Source organism: Bombus terrestris, chromosome 9 (genome assembly GCF_910591885.1).
Source record: "Bombus terrestris chromosome 9, iyBomTerr1.2, whole genome shotgun sequence".
Classification (NCBI taxonomy): domain Eukaryota; kingdom Metazoa; phylum Arthropoda; class Insecta; order Hymenoptera; family Apidae; genus Bombus; species Bombus terrestris.
In genome coordinates, this window is record NC_063277.1 from 9,421,478 (window position 1) to 9,438,633 (window position 17,156).

The following is a 17,156-nucleotide window of genomic DNA, read 5'->3' on the forward strand; positions in this document are numbered from 1 at the left end:
TCTCTATATGTGAACCGTAAAATGTATGAAAACAAGAAATATTCACTTTTCAGATTAATATAGATAGATGTTATTTCAGTACCCAATGACCTCTCATCAACAGAGATTCAAAGTTTTACGATTCGATATATCGTTGAGTAATTTGTTTTCTCACGTGATTTATCTTTGTGATGATTAGGTTTAACGCAAAGTGAAACATACTTTGCTACTACGAATTTCCCACGATGCTTTCGATTAATCACGTCGTGATTATCGATCTGCAAAATTACGCGTTATCTATGCTATTCAGCTATATTGGAATAGCACACACATGCAAAATCGTGAATTTATCAGTTGGTTGAATAGTATTTCGCGAAATTAGAAGGAATTTTTCTCGCAAACATGAAATGCCATTCGATTTCAGCTTACATGTGATTTTTTAACTAAAACGTTTGATTACTACGTTCATCCTTGTTTTGCGCAATTAGAAATTAGAGATATACAATTCGATTTACATAGAGTATACATATTATAACGCAGGATTTTGAACATACATATATACACATACATATAAACACGAATATTTTCCCTTCCCTTTTCTGCTTCAAATATACATATACTTACGTATGTATGTATACAATATTTATACATTTGTTATTTAACTGCTTCATTTCAAATAGAGTACGGAGGAAAGTAATTTTGCGATGAAAAAATATGTAAGGGAAAGACGAACTTTCCTCTTCTCTTAAAAGTTTGATTATAACTCAATGTCGATTCTGGGTAGATGGATATTTATTATACGTCACAGTGCAGACAATATTAATTGTTAACTAGTCTGAGTGAGTGTTGAAGTATTAAATATACAAAGCATATGATTACATACTTTTTAAATATTTCTGATCGTTTATAATAATTATTTAGTTCTTATATATATTTGTTTTAAAATGCATTGTAATGCTTGTTTCGACTATACATTTTTTCGAACCTAATGCAAACAATTTCCGAGGTAATTATACCACACAATCACATTCGAAAATGAATGTGGAACTATGTCCGTGAAATTTTATATTATTTTTTAATGCAGAGTTTGTTTTCCACGTATAGAGACGACATAATTAAAATTTCTGGGAAATGTTGAAAAATATGAGCTTAATAGAAGTAATACCCAGCATCGCATAACATACGTTATCTTGCAAGTTATTCTACGCTAAATTTCATATTCAAATATCTCATGGTTTTCTTAGTTTCGTTTCACATTTCTAACATTTATTGGTAATTTCGAGAACCTAATTTATACAAAAAAATTTTGTTAATTACTGTGCGAACAATTAATTACATTTAGCATAAATATAAGAGGAATTAAATTATTCAGAATTTTTTATAAAAATTTAGATTCATAATTATTAATAAATATTACATTTATTTATCTATATAAATTGAATTGGCACAAAATAAAAGAGCTGAGACTTATTAGTATTAATCTTTATTTCTTTATATCTACCAGATTTGTTAAATTTTACTGCTCGTAATAATGATCTATCTCTCATTTTCGTTTCGTTAAAAATATTATTTTATTATTAAAAATTTTAAATAGACTTGATTTAAATTTCGTAAGAATTAAATTTCTACAAGTTGTCGGTAAATGCTGCAATCTTGAAGAACACCAAGAAAACTATGGCACCAAATAAACCGATGATTTATCGTAGAATAACTGTGCAAACAGGGGGCGACGTGATTCATCGTATACGTATACAAAGGGTGATTTTTCTAAAAATAAGTGGAAAGTGTACGAAACTTTTTATTTACGTGAAACTTCCTTTTTAAAAAAATTGACTTTTGTTGGATCATTTTTATCAATTTTCTCCGCAAAGTATCATCATATTTCGTTCTAATAAACGAGCAATGGGTTGCATTTAACAAAGTAGTAGTCTGGCACACTTTTCCAAGCTTAATGGTAGCTTTGATTCGGTAATAAATAATGCAATACATCTTGAGGCGTCAATATTTATTGCTTACTGAAGCAGTTCCATTTTTAGTACACGAAGTTGTGACAAATTACTTCTTTAAACAGCACATCCAATTCAGTCAAAATATAGCAATATTGCCTTCCTCAATTAAAATGACTTATCCACCTAAAAAAAATATCTTATTTGAAAACAAAACTAGAGCTTAATTTTCATTGCGTCATCTCTATCCTTCTCCATTCAATTTAAAATATTTCGTCATTATTTCATAGCAGCCTGTATAATATAACTTTGCTCGAAGGATTTCAAACATACAGGGAATTGCAAATATTTCAACATATTAATCATTCAGAAATCACACCGATCGACTTCGCGAATTAAAAAATACACAAAACTGATAATATTAGAAACACAACTTTCTAAATTTATCCTAGAATTTATTATTATTTATCTTATTGACTATTATCATCTTATAAGAATAAAATAAATTTACTTATAATAAGTAAGTTATTTGTTTCTCAACTATCGAACATTAATCACATGTGTATCAAAATTGAGAAACTGAGAAATTGACAAAAAGTGAACTTTATCACTTTAGCGCTTATATTTGTATATTGAAGACTGAAAAGATTCTAGATAAGTCACTTTAAAACAAGAAGGTTAACGTTGATCGTCCGAACAAGAACTTATCGAAGATTTGTCTATCGATGTTCTAAAAACTAGACTTTAAGAAACATTAGTCCTGTTCTACATTTTAGACTTATTTTATCACAGAAAAATCACTGTTTGAAAAAGGTATCACGAAATACGTCTCGCCCTGTTGAGGAAGATACACAGAACGCATATATAGATGTGCAGACAGAAAAATCGCGAACGTAGATGTCTGTCTCATAACTGGCCATGAGTCGACTATTCATGAGCACCATATAGAGATAACGTCGAGGCAGTTTGATACGAGCGTTTCAGTATTTCAACATGGACGCAGAGTCCTGAATCGCGGCCGACGAATTCCGAATTTTGCGCCTTGTTTCGTTTCGTGATTACATATATTCACGTGCAAAGCAGCGAAACGACGAAACAGGGGCGAGTCCCATTTTCACTGATAGAAGATAATTAAGTGCGATCCCGCAATCCGTACCTGTGAAATTCGAAATGAAAAAAAAAACGAGGAAGAAGAAGAGCAGAAAGCAATGATGAATAGAAACGCAGACGAAAACAGGCGAAAAGAAGGCAAAGTTCAATAGTCGAGCGGTGTAACAAAACGCTTTGGTCGGCGCTTTCGAGTCCACGGCGCGTTTGCATGTTTCTCTCTTTCGATCCCTTCTATATATTTCTCTCGTTCTCTGTTCTCTATCTCTACGTATTTACCGGTGCGTTCCATTTCACGTGACCATCCTAAATACCTTTGTCACTGCTCTCATTCGAGGGATATATTTCCGAAACAGTATTAAAGTTGCGTAATTATCGCAGTACGTGATCTAATGGATTAAAAGAAGGAGAATGAAACGTTTCTTTGAAATTTTAATTTTTTGAGCAGTTATTTCGAAAGCTATCGAACGTTGAATCTCTTATAAGCAAATCTATACATCACTGATTACACAATTTTAAATAACATCATTTATTTCTCTTCGACTAATATAAAATTTACCCAAATGATTATTCATTGTTCTTCTAAATGTACAGACTAAATAATTTAAAATGAAATTAGTCAAGTAAAGTGGGACAATCTGCCTTCACTCCTTCTCATTCTGTTTTCTGTTTGAGTAATATTTTCTCTTCTCATCTTTATCTTTATTATTCTTTCTGTCTGCCTTTATAATCTTTTCCTCTCTCTGTTTTTATTTTGTCTCTTATTCCATAACGTCGGGTTGATCATATTCGTTTTGGTAGACAGTAATATTATTGCGGACAAGTTTCGTAAGGAATGCACCTTTCGTTACAACATGTGTTGGAATGTTGTTTGTTGTTTTTTGTCGTAAAGAAGCTTTTGTTACACCCCTCATTATACCCTCACCTGCATGAAGGATATCTTTGCAAACGTTGAGAGCTTTCCTTTCTGACCGGTATATATTATATACTATAGTTTTCTTGCATCATGATTTTAATTAATTTATACTGTGCGATTTCTCTCGATCTTGATCGTTCGAACGATTTTATTCGATCGCGTGAATTACATTTGGACACTCCCGATCATTTTCATTTCCTGCACGACGCGATGCATTCTCGAATCGGTGATTGAATTTATTTATATGTAAGAAACTATTCTTTTTAAATCGTTAGTTTATGCAGCTATGGATCTGCATGTTTCAGATCCAAGCAAGAGAGAATTTCTACGCCATTTATAAAATATTTCTTGAATAAAATTAAGCATTAATTGTTAATGACTTCTCTTAGCTGCAATTGAAAAAAAATGAGAAATACGAATATCGTATATATGGATGTGTAATTTCGCAAGTAGTTATTCTGAAATCTGAATTGGAAAAAGTAAAAATTCTAGGATTATTTGGGAATTTATAAATTCTGAAATTTGATTGATAAAGTTTTATATGAAATCCGGAGGAATTATTTATGTGGCAATGGTACAATATATGTATAGTACAATTTTATACCGACGATTATAATGTAGAAACTAAAGATCATAAAAATTTCAATATTTTAATATGTTTGAAGTCAACAACGCCATATATGCTTGAAATAAATTTCAATATTAAGCTAATGAACTAATCGTATAAAAATAACATGGTGGAATATAAAAATGAAAAGTAACACTTCGAAATATAGCTACCTCTGAACCAGCTTGCACAATTGAATTAATATTACTAATGAAACTTTGGAAATCGTAAATTACAATACAAGTTATCAGCATTAATAGATACGAACTTGGTGATAAAATAAATCAAATTTTACAGAAATAAATTTGACAAATTGCGAGTCATCTGATGATCAATCACCGATCCGAGCAAGTAGTGCGATTTGATTTTTTCTTGGTATAAACACGCGAGTATCGTAGAAATATCATTGTTATACCTGAAGTCATGGCAACACGCGTTTCAATCATAATCATCTCGCATCCTCAACACGAGCGGATTCTCCTTACTTAGAAATGTCCAGATGAAGGTCACTGAATGTGCAAACATCTGCAAACATGCAGCTGAGGGTAGCCAATCTTACGATGAGTTTTACGTTCTCTATCAGCACCGATTTAAGTTTCGTAAATTTGCATTTTAACACAATCTCAGGGGATTCTATCAGTTTTGCGAACAACAATAATGACGATTTGCTGTAAACGAATGATTGTAATGTAAAAGCTCCTACGTTTCTCGTACCTAAAGGACGGAACGCATCAATACAGATCGTTTACGTGATCCAATGATTCAGACAATAGTTTCTTGATCGATTGTCACGCGAATTACAATTCTTTTAATTTCCTTTTGATTTTAGTTTACACGAGCATGAAATAAATATAACGCGAGATCATTGTTTTATAGGAGAACTTAGATAATTTGTGAATTCTTATGTTTCTTACACCTCGCTGGTTCGCGACGGAATTCGATACGAATGTTAGGTGAATTTTCATTTTCTGGCGATAAGATGCGTTGAAAGATTGTTCGAAAAATATTAGACGTTTGCTATAAAAGTCGTTGCTCTTCATTGGTTAAAGGTAGATAATATTTTCTTATTCTAAATTCGATGATTTATACGTCGAATATGTTCAATAATATTACCTTTAAAAAAGTAAAGGTAATACTCCAATGTATTTTTATTTTTTAGAGTAGTTTATCTTTAAAAATACTGCTTATATCATTTGCTACTCATATCTTCAAACATACGGACTATAACGCAAAATTGGAAAGTAAATGTCATTGAATTAAACAATATCAACTATGGTATTTTATTATTCAGTGAATTATTCAATTTTAAATGTATAAACTAAACGTTTAACATATAACATAAATCAGATATTGTGTCCAAGATCGAGATCTCTTTTTTATAATCCATGAAAAGTATTCCTACACACCCAATATAAATATTCTTGCTTGCAATATCCTTTTCATTCTTCTTTTTTCATTATATTTCCGAAACCCTTTCACCTTTCGAAAAATTTAAAGAATGTAGATTAGAATCAAAAATTGCCTGATATTTACCGAATTCCATAACGAACTAGTCGAGCCTTCAAAAAAAAAAGAGTATTGGGATTTTGTTATTTATCGACGTTCCCTCGACAGACAGTACGATTAAAATCCTAATTTCGCGGCTACAAGCGTGATGTTTTATGTCTCGATTTTTGTACATAGTTTGTACATGTATATAGCTCTATGTCGTTTCGATGTTTGATCCAGCGATCCTGTTTCATTATCCAACATGAAGAGATTGCAATATCACCACGAGGTGAGGCCATGTCATCTACATGTGTACAGACGGCTTGATTGAGATAGATTTTGTAAAGCATTGTAAATTGTGTCGAAAAGTACTATATATACATATACATACATATATAAATGTTACACGAAATTCGAAAGTTTATCGATTATTACATGTGTAAGTAAAACCTGCTGATGTAATGGATTCTATTATGTAAGATTTATCTCGATTATTATGTCGTTCCGATCATACTAAATGGACCAGCACAAAACAGGCAAACGTTCAAATACTCCAATTGATCACCAACTTTATTTTTCAATTACTGAACTTATAAATTCTTCACGCTTGTAATCAAATTTATTCAAAATAATTTTTAAATTGATTTAATAAAATTTAATTTTTAATCTAAGCTGTTTAAAGATTTATGTAATTATTTCATAAATGAAAATAGTGAAACGCAAGAAAGAAAAGTGACGTTCGATGTTCGAAACGAATCTTAACTACTTTCTAACACTTAATCGTTCCTGTTTTGTGCAACAACATGTTACTCACACTTAACCAAGTCGCAGTTTTTAAGCAATCGCGCTTACAATATCGATCTGTATTTTTACGAAACCCCTAACGATCCATGCATATAGCCGCTTGTAATACGCTTAAGTCTGTGTCAGTCTCTGAGTCCCAGAGATACCAATATCAATGGTGGACCTCGTTCAGCTGGCATAGCGCAAAAAAGAAAAACGTAAGTGTCCCTGGTCGTTTGTACCGGTGGACATCTCTCTCTCGTGTTAACGATAAGAAAACGAATTGTACCACACGTTGTATCTGGGAAGTGATCTTTCTCTGTTACGTATAGTGTCGGACGCGAAAGCAGAGGCCCGTCATCGGCGGCGACAAAACGAACAGCGGTATTATTGCGGCGGTGCATTGTACGAAGATATAATAAAGCACGAACTGCTGGAACATCATGATTCGTCGCACGTCACCTCCAACGTGATTTCTCTTCTCTCTGTTTGTCGTAGATGTATATATAGACGACGACCACTGTGCGCGGACTCCGATCCCTCTCGCACACACACACATATATATATATATATTATTACCTGAAATTTATGATTACTCGTGTTGTTCTCCCTGTGCACCGATCTATTGTCCATGGTTATCACTACGGGTTACGGCAATATCTCTTAAATCTAAGATTTTATTTACAATAGCGAGCATATAAATAGAGCAGATCAATTTAATTTAACATTTTTTTTATTTAAACATAGAAATTTGAAATTATATTTTCTTTTAGTCTATATTTTATATTTTACATTCTATATTTTACGTTTATAATTTTCCAAAATACAAGAAACGTTTTTTTAACTCCCATATTATCGACGAAAGGGAAAATGAATTTTTTCACGATGCAATTAGTTGATTTTACGAATGATAATTTCCCTATTTATACGTTCGCCATTATAATCGAAGATCTGACAAGACGGTGAGAAGGACCTGCCAATCGAGATGAAAGAAGGAAAGTGAAAAATTGAGAGATTTATTTTTAGAGTTCGATACTGCTAAAGCATTTATTATTTTGTATTAATTTTTCCTTTCGTTAATTCGATCGCTATATACAAATTTGGATTTTACGAATCATTCGGTGCCGTAAGCTCGTTAAAAGTTTCCTGTTCTACACATTAACTTACGATCCTTTGTAAATTGCCAATCCCACACAAATTGTTGCAGTATGCGTGGACCAAATTAGGTAACTGTTACGTCTCTGTGTCTTTAGCCTATTCTCCTTATCCATCGCGTCAACATTATTATCTTACGTGTGTACAGCTTGAACCTCTGAACGATAGCAACCCGAAGGGACGTACCGCAAAGAAACAGTGAACGAAATTACGAACGTTGGATCAGTGATGAAAATTTTCACTATTAAAATCTATACATCGAATTTGGCTTGGAAATGAAAAATACCTAGAACAATGTAAAATATGCCTTTCTCGGTGTTAATCCACCTTGTAAATGGAGCTTTTAGTTCGAAACTTACAGCACTCGATATTTGTCATTTCCACACCAGTAATTAGAATCCCTCGTGGAACCGGGATGCAAGAAATTCGTATCACGATTTCTGAACATATTTCACGCCAATTATGTAGAAGTACATACGACTTTTTCATATTTTTATTTAACCATCGATTACATAAAAATATATTTGCTACGTAGCAGATTGAAACTAGTTCAAAATCAATCGAAATCGCATCATTTTCAACAATCGCAAACTTTTTTACAATTTTAATATAAAGTCTATACTTTCCTTTTTCCTCCGGTAAATATATTTTATATATTGGAATTGCAAATTCTCCAATTTCGATTTTTAGAAATATCATCCCCCTAGTTTGAAAATCAATTAAATCACGCGGGTATGTGAACTAAATTTTAATATTATAACTTATGTACCTTTCATAACGATAAACATGCTCCTTTATGAAAAATAGTAATGGCCTTTCGCCACTATGATTCTCAATTCTCTAATATAAAAATATTGTATTTTGATTCAAAATTACTCTTAGAAAAGATCCCTATAAGAAGATACTATAAAACTCTAAAAGAATACCAATTAGAAAAGGCGTATTTTTAGGTGATCAGTGGTTAAACAAGACTAACATGAAAAAGATGTACATTCTACGTGACCAGTGTGAAACGTGTTAAGATAGTTCGATGTTTTGCTTGATGGTGCGCGTCCTATTTCTTTGCATTCGCACATACGAGATGCAAGGCCAAGAATATCGTTACCCTAATAAGGAACCCTCTGGCTAGACACTCGATGGTAGAGTGCAGTTCCAATGGAAATCAAGCAGAGAGAATTCAACAGCGTCAGCAGCAGTCAGTCCACCAGACGAGTTGTCGATAGTGCAGTACCTGCTATGTCACTGTGTAGAAGTTGTCGTGTTCCCTTTCTTCCCGGATCCCCATTATTTACCTATCATTCGTCAACTATTCTTTCCTGATCCATTTTCTTTTTAGCTCTGTTTAAAGTAGAACATAGCTTCCGATGCACGCCGGCAGCCATTCGACCATCATTTCTCCGTGCACTATCCTTCGAGAACGTTGTTAAGAGATCGGGCGAGGCCATACTCGCAGTGACTTTTCTAGAACAGTGCGGCTTGAACTCCTGAGACTCCTTGCCCTCATCGATGGTTCCTCACAGACCAGTTTCATGTTCATATACTACTATTTGAATAATATCGAATAGTTTGCGTGATACAACGAAGTGCGATGATTCATTACGAATAAAGTGTATATGAAAATAGAAAATGATTTTTCTTATGAAACTGGTCTTTATAGAATGCCTTCATTGTCTGTCTATCTTTATGCTTCACCGTCTCACGTACATACATACACTAGCCGTTTAATGTTTCCTCTTTTTTCTATAGAAGTATATGTGTATGGTAGACATTGTCATTTTTTTCATTTTTTTTGTCTCGTTAGAAGTACTTGTACAGTCTAAAAAAAAAAAGAAACCGTGTTTGAACGAGTGATTATTCAACAGGCCGCATTGTAACTGTAAAGTCTTTGCGGAGATGAGCCGCAAAGAGCGTGACTAACCGCCCAATATCGTAGCTTCGAACGTGAGTAAACTGTGACGTTGCTCGACGCTTGTCAAAACGGACATTGCTCGATCGTTGCTGGAAAATCGATTATAAATCTCAACTACTACGTCGAGATACATTTTATCTGTCGTGTCTTTCAACTTTAGATCTGTAGCGATTGCCGGGTCAACAGACTTTTATAGAAACTGAATCAAAAAATGTTTCGATAACTCTCGACGATGTAACGAAGAAGAATCGATTTTTCCTACGAAACGACGAAAAGTACCGTAGTCTTTGGTTCTCCAGCTCGCATCTTGGTGACGCTTTTGATTGTTGCGAAGCTACGAGCTCGATCATTTTCGTATAATCGAAAAAATCGATTATACGAAGTTTCACGGCTCGACAAGTTCGAGGGGAGAGCTAGAAGGGATACTGCATGTGTCACAGCAATGCGCACCGTGAATCTCGGAAGCGTTGACGCGCGCGACATCCCAACAGTAGGTGTTCTTTCTTTTCTTTTCGTTTTCTTTTTTTTCTTTTTCTTGCGTCTGTTCTTAATTATACCAGAAAGGAAAGAGAGAGAAAGAGAAAGATAAAAGAAAAATGACAAGAAAACAAAAACTAGAATTCGAACATTCAGCCTGAGATCAAGTTTTGATGAACATGTTAATTAATCGATCTTCCTTTTTTCTGTTTCTTCAACGCTCTAGTTGTTCAGGATTAAGCCTCTGCCAGTGTTAGTAAGTACCGCCACTTGATCTGGTGTGATTGGACTGCTGTAGTTAGAAGGCTATGCGTTTATCATACATATATACATATCCACATTACATATTACGTTTGAACACACGCATATTGTGTACCGTGTGCGGTGTGAGTCTGAGTAAATAAGTTCTGAACGATACGTCAATGCTAAACGCTCCGAAAGTGGAGGCAATGCTCGTGAGTTAATCGTGTGTTTAATCATTTTCCTTCGTGAGTTTGGTTTTCTTTTCTTGCTATAATCTTAGCGTGCCATTTAACAACTAATCAACATAGTCACATATATCTGTTTATTGATTGTGCATTTTGAAATAAATAATTATGTATAATATACGTGCAATACCGGTACGCTTGATATTGAGTTTTCAAAGAAAATATTTTATTAGAAGATATTAAAAATGTTTTTCGCAGCGAAATATTAGGATTCATATATGTGGATTAACAATTTCTTTGAAAGTCTGAAATTTACCCAGACCCAAGCTGCACGATCATTCGATCATCATACCATATGCAATGGCAAGACAGTAGGCTTCCATTTACTTCATTCGTTCCCTGCATTTTTCAGTTCTTCGTTTTATATAGTTCAATATCTTTCTAGGTTCCTGGATGTGATTTAAATGAAAAAAAGAACGTTTCGAGCGCGTATTACATTCATGAAAGAAACCCTTATCTCTTTTTCCTTTTCACCTTTCCATGTCCATCTTTCTCTTTCGTCTAGTACACCTGAACACGAGAGTCTTCCTTTTTACTGCTAATGCAACGAAACACTGTTATGGCGAGCCTCGTAGTCACTGAGAGGCGTAGATGATTGCGCGACCATTGAACCATCACATTAGATTTAGCTATAGAGACTAGGCCTGTACGAATATACCTATCTCTTCTGACTTTTTTTCACTCTTCAACTTTCATCTAGACTATCTTATATGCTTCACGCTTAATCCTCGGTCTCTTTCCAATCTCTAATTTTATAGCGAACATAAAAATATACAAAATTTATGAACTTTCCTACAAAATTTTTCTCCTATGAAATCTCTCAAACCTATCGGTCATGTAAGAAAATCTTTGTAATTTTGAACGTAACTCTCGAGAGTTATAAAATACTATTCAACGAATACGAGAAATGAGTAAAGTTTCTCGACTGAAAGTTTCAGAATTATTTCGCGTAATTTCATGCAAGATACATATTGTTTGAACGATGAATTACCCGTCTGTCATAAATTCGTTTAAGTTTTTAATAGGTAGAATTTGATTTAAATGACATCGATTTAATTAATTGCTTCTCGAGGTTCTGTGTTTTATTAAAAACATCATGTTATTCTTCATTTAGCGCTAGCCAGCTTTCGTTGTTGTGACCATTGTGTTATGCACCACATATATCATTTTCTAAAAATTAATAAAAGGATACGTATGAAGATTTTCGTTAATATTTAAACTCATAAAAATTACATAAATGATCCAAACGAATTGTATAATGAGTGTTTAACTGTTTTAATTCTACAGATATGTAGCATGAATTCTTGATCAATTGTTTCTTTTCAACTTATCGATTTATCAATGCATTTATAATTAATGATAATTATAAAAATTTTCTATGTGAACATCTATAACCAAAAACATTATTTGTTCTGTAAACATCTTCAAATTAATAGAATATGCATGATTATCATATATCAGTAGTTTTCACCCACGTATACACTGAAGGGACTCACATAATTCGTATCGTAAACCATATAAAGGGTTCATATTTTCCATCAAATAAGCATCATTTAAAAAGATGCATTCAACGAACAGCTGAAAAGACTTTCTCGTTAATTGACTATAGATCCATTGATAATTCGACTAGTTCGATGCTTCAGTCACTCAAATGCTTTCCATCCGCCAAAATAAAAAAAGAGAAAAACAAAAATGCCAAAACATTGTCAATGGTCGAAATTCATGCAATTAATTCGTACAGAGCCGCGCTAGAATTATGGTAGATGACCTGAAAAACTATTTTTTCGGAAGCAGAGATATTCGTGCAGGGCTGGTTTCTCATATAAACACACGAATTTCATTGCTCCACTATACATACCACCGTCCTTTTGAATTCATTATGAATCATCGTCGGTATATTTTTCGATTGCAAATGATACGCGCCGCAAGTCAGATGCCATTTTTATTGTCACTCAGCATTATTATTCTATTCCTTCGTATGCCGTATGTCTTACTCGCACATTTTAACGTAGAGTCCGAATGCATATTCTGCATATCGCGCATTTTTCAAGCGTGTACGTATGCGTATGTGGCGTGCGTGTGTGTGTCGGTGTGCTGTGTACGTACTACTGTGCAGCATCTAGTGCTTCAGCTTATTGTCGAAGATAAAAAGAAAAAAGAAAAAAAAGAGAATGAATGTACAGAAATAAAAGAAGCGAGTCACTTTGTTCATATATATGCATCGCTAGATGAACGATCGTTGCACTGATTTTAATACGATTTAATAATGACAACGAGAATCGTATAACTGTCATTCTAGTGTCGTTCAACTTTTTGATCCGACCCACTATCTGCGAATGTACGTGTAAATATAGGATGACAGCTTTTTTAATCAATCGATCATTTCTGGTCACTAATAGACTTTCATAATCTGACAGACTTTCAATGCGATTTAATAGATTTTTCTTCTGTTCTTAATGGGTTGTTAATAATTATGAATTAATGCCGCGTGTTATTACTATACAAACGCTTTACGAACAGAGATTTATGCTTCTGCAATAATTAAAGATGTGAAAGTGGAATTTATTGTAAGTTCACGTTCGTGTAATTATTCATAATCATTGTAAAATGTATTTAATAGAGAGATGTTATTTGGATATGATAACTTTGTAATATAATCTACGAGCAAAGATGAAAGAAAAATTTGATTAAAAAATTATCGTTAAGCTTTGAAACGTGCTGTGTCGTTGCTCAAATCGGATAAAAATGTTTGCAATAATTCGCACACGAATTAAAAAAATATTAATTTTTTTACTTGTTTTTTGATCAATATAAGTTAAATTCGTATTTGGAATTTAATTTTCATATATTTATTGAATACATAAAAATACAGAAATCGGCCTGCGAAAACCATTTTGATTGAACAAATTTAATAAAATTTTAATTCTCGTGAAATTGCAACGTTTCATTAATTAAAAATACACACTAGAATTTTATGTTTGCTTTTTCGCAATATGTAATCAATATGTTATTTATATGGAAAGAATTTATTATTAATCCTACTAAAATATTTTTATACCTACTACAGATATGCATATAGATTGAATGAAATATGTTACTCTTATTTTACTTTAACTCGCAGATTGCATTACCAAAATTGCAGAAGTATCCGAATATTTTATTATCGAATGTCTTTCATAATACTCATGATAACACTACACTGTAATTTAAAGGTAAACTTTTTACTATATTGAATCAAGTATTGAAACCCTTCACTCCCGTCATGTTCATAAGGAAGCAATGAAAAATCCTCTTTCGTAAAGTGTTTTTCGATGCTTCAAAGGTGTGAATGATTCGTGCTACGCATCGATCGCTGATAGCAATTCAAGCTGAATACAAAATCTCGTTGTAAATGCCTATGTCGCGTTGCGCTTACTCGCTGTAAACGCATCAAACGCTATCAAACTAGATCGAAGAAAGAAATGGAGGAATGGTATTCACCAACAATAATAATCTAACAAACTAGTTATTTCATTAAAACGAAATGTACATGCTGTCTGCAAGAACTATCGCCAGCGCCAAATCGCTTAGCGTTTGTCGCATTCTCCGCTTATTTTTCGCAGTGGTTCGATTAATTTGCGATAGCATAACCTGGGCTAACGTAAGTAGCATCGACACAGCGATCGATAACATCGTAGAACGAACGTTTCGCCGACGCGTTTTAGGCCAACGATTAATTTATCTTTGATGTGATTCTCTATTAACCTAAATGGTGTCGGTGATCTGAGTGCGAAAATTGTCAAGTGTCACCCCACCACCACTCACAATTTGTACGATTACCATGTCACGATACCAATTTTCTGCACCGTTAAACTGTTGTTATCATCTCTTTTTTTTATTTTTCTTTCATTTTGTTTCCTCTCTGTCTCCCTTTTCGCGTCACAGTAACATTTTTGAGCAGTGTCAAGAACTCTCGATGTCATTTCACCGATTTCATATAGGATCACTGATACAGCAACCAATCGAAAATGATCTCGTTGAATAATGCGACAAATACAGCTAATAGTTGAATCTTTCTGCACCGACAGATATTCGTTCGAGCACAATTCGACTATGATCCGTTGGAAGATGAGCTGATACCGTGCGCACAAGCTGGAATCGCGTTTAAAACCGGCGATATACTGCAGATCATCAGCAAGGACGATCATTATTGGTGGCAGGCGCAGAAGGATAACGCGGCCGGTTCCGCGGGATTGATTCCTTCGCCTGAACTTCAGGAACGACGTATCGCTTACATGGCAATGGAAAAGAACAAGCAAGAACAAGGTAACAATTGAATAATTGGTGTGGTCAACTTTATTCGTAGATGAGCACATAAGCTAGTTGTTTTTTAAGAGAATATTACTTTTACTTGTAACAGACCAAATGTCCAATGATTCATACTTCAATGAATGCTAAAAAAAAGATTCGTTTATATGTATGTATAAGTCGAAAAATTAAAATTTTATATATATGTCAGTATAGTAGTTAAACTGACCAATTTCTTCGAGGTGATCGCTTGCTTCCTGAAAATGAGACTAAACCATTAGATATATACAATACATATTTTAATAAAGTTATCAGTTTTCCAAGAATTTGAAAGAGAAAATTCATAGCTTTAAGATGATATATAAAATGATTTACAAAGATAAAAATAACTACTATAAGAAAACGTATAGAAAAGTAATATAACAGAATTGGGCATTTCATTTGTTACGCTATAATAAAATGAATATTTAATAATTATCATCAGAAATGTAGTTTTTGGGTTAATCTTTTTATGTTTGAAATTAACCTGCAGCGGCTATCATACAATTTTCTGTTGATTTATAGCTTATAAGTACATGTTTGATATAGAGACATCTTTTCTTTACATTTATATTATTTTTTTATACACAAAATATGGTCTTTTTATCTATTTAAAATATATACTATTTTTGATCATGGTCCATTATGAATAGCGTAATTTCATTCTCAAAAATTTAGTTGTTGTTGAAACGAATTAAAATAAATTCTTTACCCTTTATTTCAATGATTTTTTGGACGATCTCAAACAGGAAAATTTATATGTATTCTCATGTGTTCTGTAATTTTCTAATTATACCGTCTAAAGAAGTAGTTACTGAGGGTTCATAATATAGTAGTGCATTATAACGACGTTTAATATCATAATTAATAAACATGAATTTACTAATAGGTCTAAAGTATTCATCATGTTGCTTGTATGTTATCAAATCGTACAAAATTTATTTCCACTTAATTCTGTTACTTAAAACGACAGTATAAATAATTTCATCCTGTTAACATCAAATTTAAATATTTTCTGAAATACACATATTTTCACCAATTTTCCCTGGCTATCTCGTAACGAGATCAAACCTGACTGTCAAGAGGATTTGATCGCATGAAGGATAAAACACGGAAAGCAGCCGTAATTAACTTCTGTGATATGACTGCAGCAGTAAAAGAACGTTCTGTTTTTTTTCTCTCTCTCATCATGTAGTCTAGCATCGAACGAGTTCAGGGTAATTATAGGTTCCAGCAGATCGCATTCTGTCTGATATTCAGAACGGAAAACGAAATATTTTCGCCGCGTTTTTACCATTGCCTTACTGTATCCATTATCAAACCCTGTCACGTTTGATTCTCCGATTAATCTCCACTACTCTCGCTGCTGCCATGAAACAAATGTGCTGGTGAATATGATGTCATGTATGTGTTGTTAGATGTGCGCAGATTTTCAATGGAGCATGTAGTATCGTTCGATGTCAGTCATGTCTATCGTGCGATACTGGTTCACGAGAAATCTACCAAGTTCATTCTGCGTGTTTTTTTCTCTGTTTCTTTCTTTCTCTCTTCATCTCTCCAACGATGGAACGAATGATTACGAAAGTTGAGTGTTTCAATGATTGATCGTGCGTGGTTACAAATAATGAAATTGCAATTTTCAATCGAACGAGCCCACGCAGTTCGATTCGCGAAACTTTTTGTAGAACCAATTTTGTATAATGGAGGATTGTTTTATTCATTTTGACGTGTAATGTACTTCTTCTGAACGTTTTGTTCCACGACGTGATACAGAAATATTCCAGCCTTCCTCTATGTTTAGGATAGTTTGCTGTAAAAGATTATAACATACAATAACATAACAATATAACATAAAAATTACAATGCGTACGAAAATTATTGTATGAAATGATAATGCGAAGGGTAAGGAGAAGGAAAAACGTTACAAAATAATTTTATCTAAAAAAAAAAAACAAGTTTTGATACTTTACATCGA

At 33.3% G+C, this 17,156-nt stretch overlaps 1 protein-coding gene across 10 annotated transcripts in view; it reads left to right on the forward strand.

Moving 5' to 3' along the window:
• Positions 1 to 17,156, forward strand: part of LOC100645564 (peripheral plasma membrane protein CASK) — a 266,777-nt gene that overhangs the window by 238,754 nt on the left and 10,867 nt on the right. For 7 of the 10 annotated variants that reach the window (XM_048408639.1, XM_048408636.1, XM_048408642.1 and 4 more), the window contains 2 exons: positions 10,594 to 10,623; positions 14,923 to 15,160. In XM_048408639.1, the coding sequence (XP_048264596.1) occupies positions 10,594 to 10,623; positions 14,923 to 15,160 (268 nt within the window). The remainder of the gene's footprint in view (positions 1 to 10,593; positions 10,624 to 14,922; positions 15,161 to 17,156) is intronic. The other 3 variants (XM_048408640.1, XM_048408641.1, XM_048408645.1) reach the window with 1 other exon arrangement.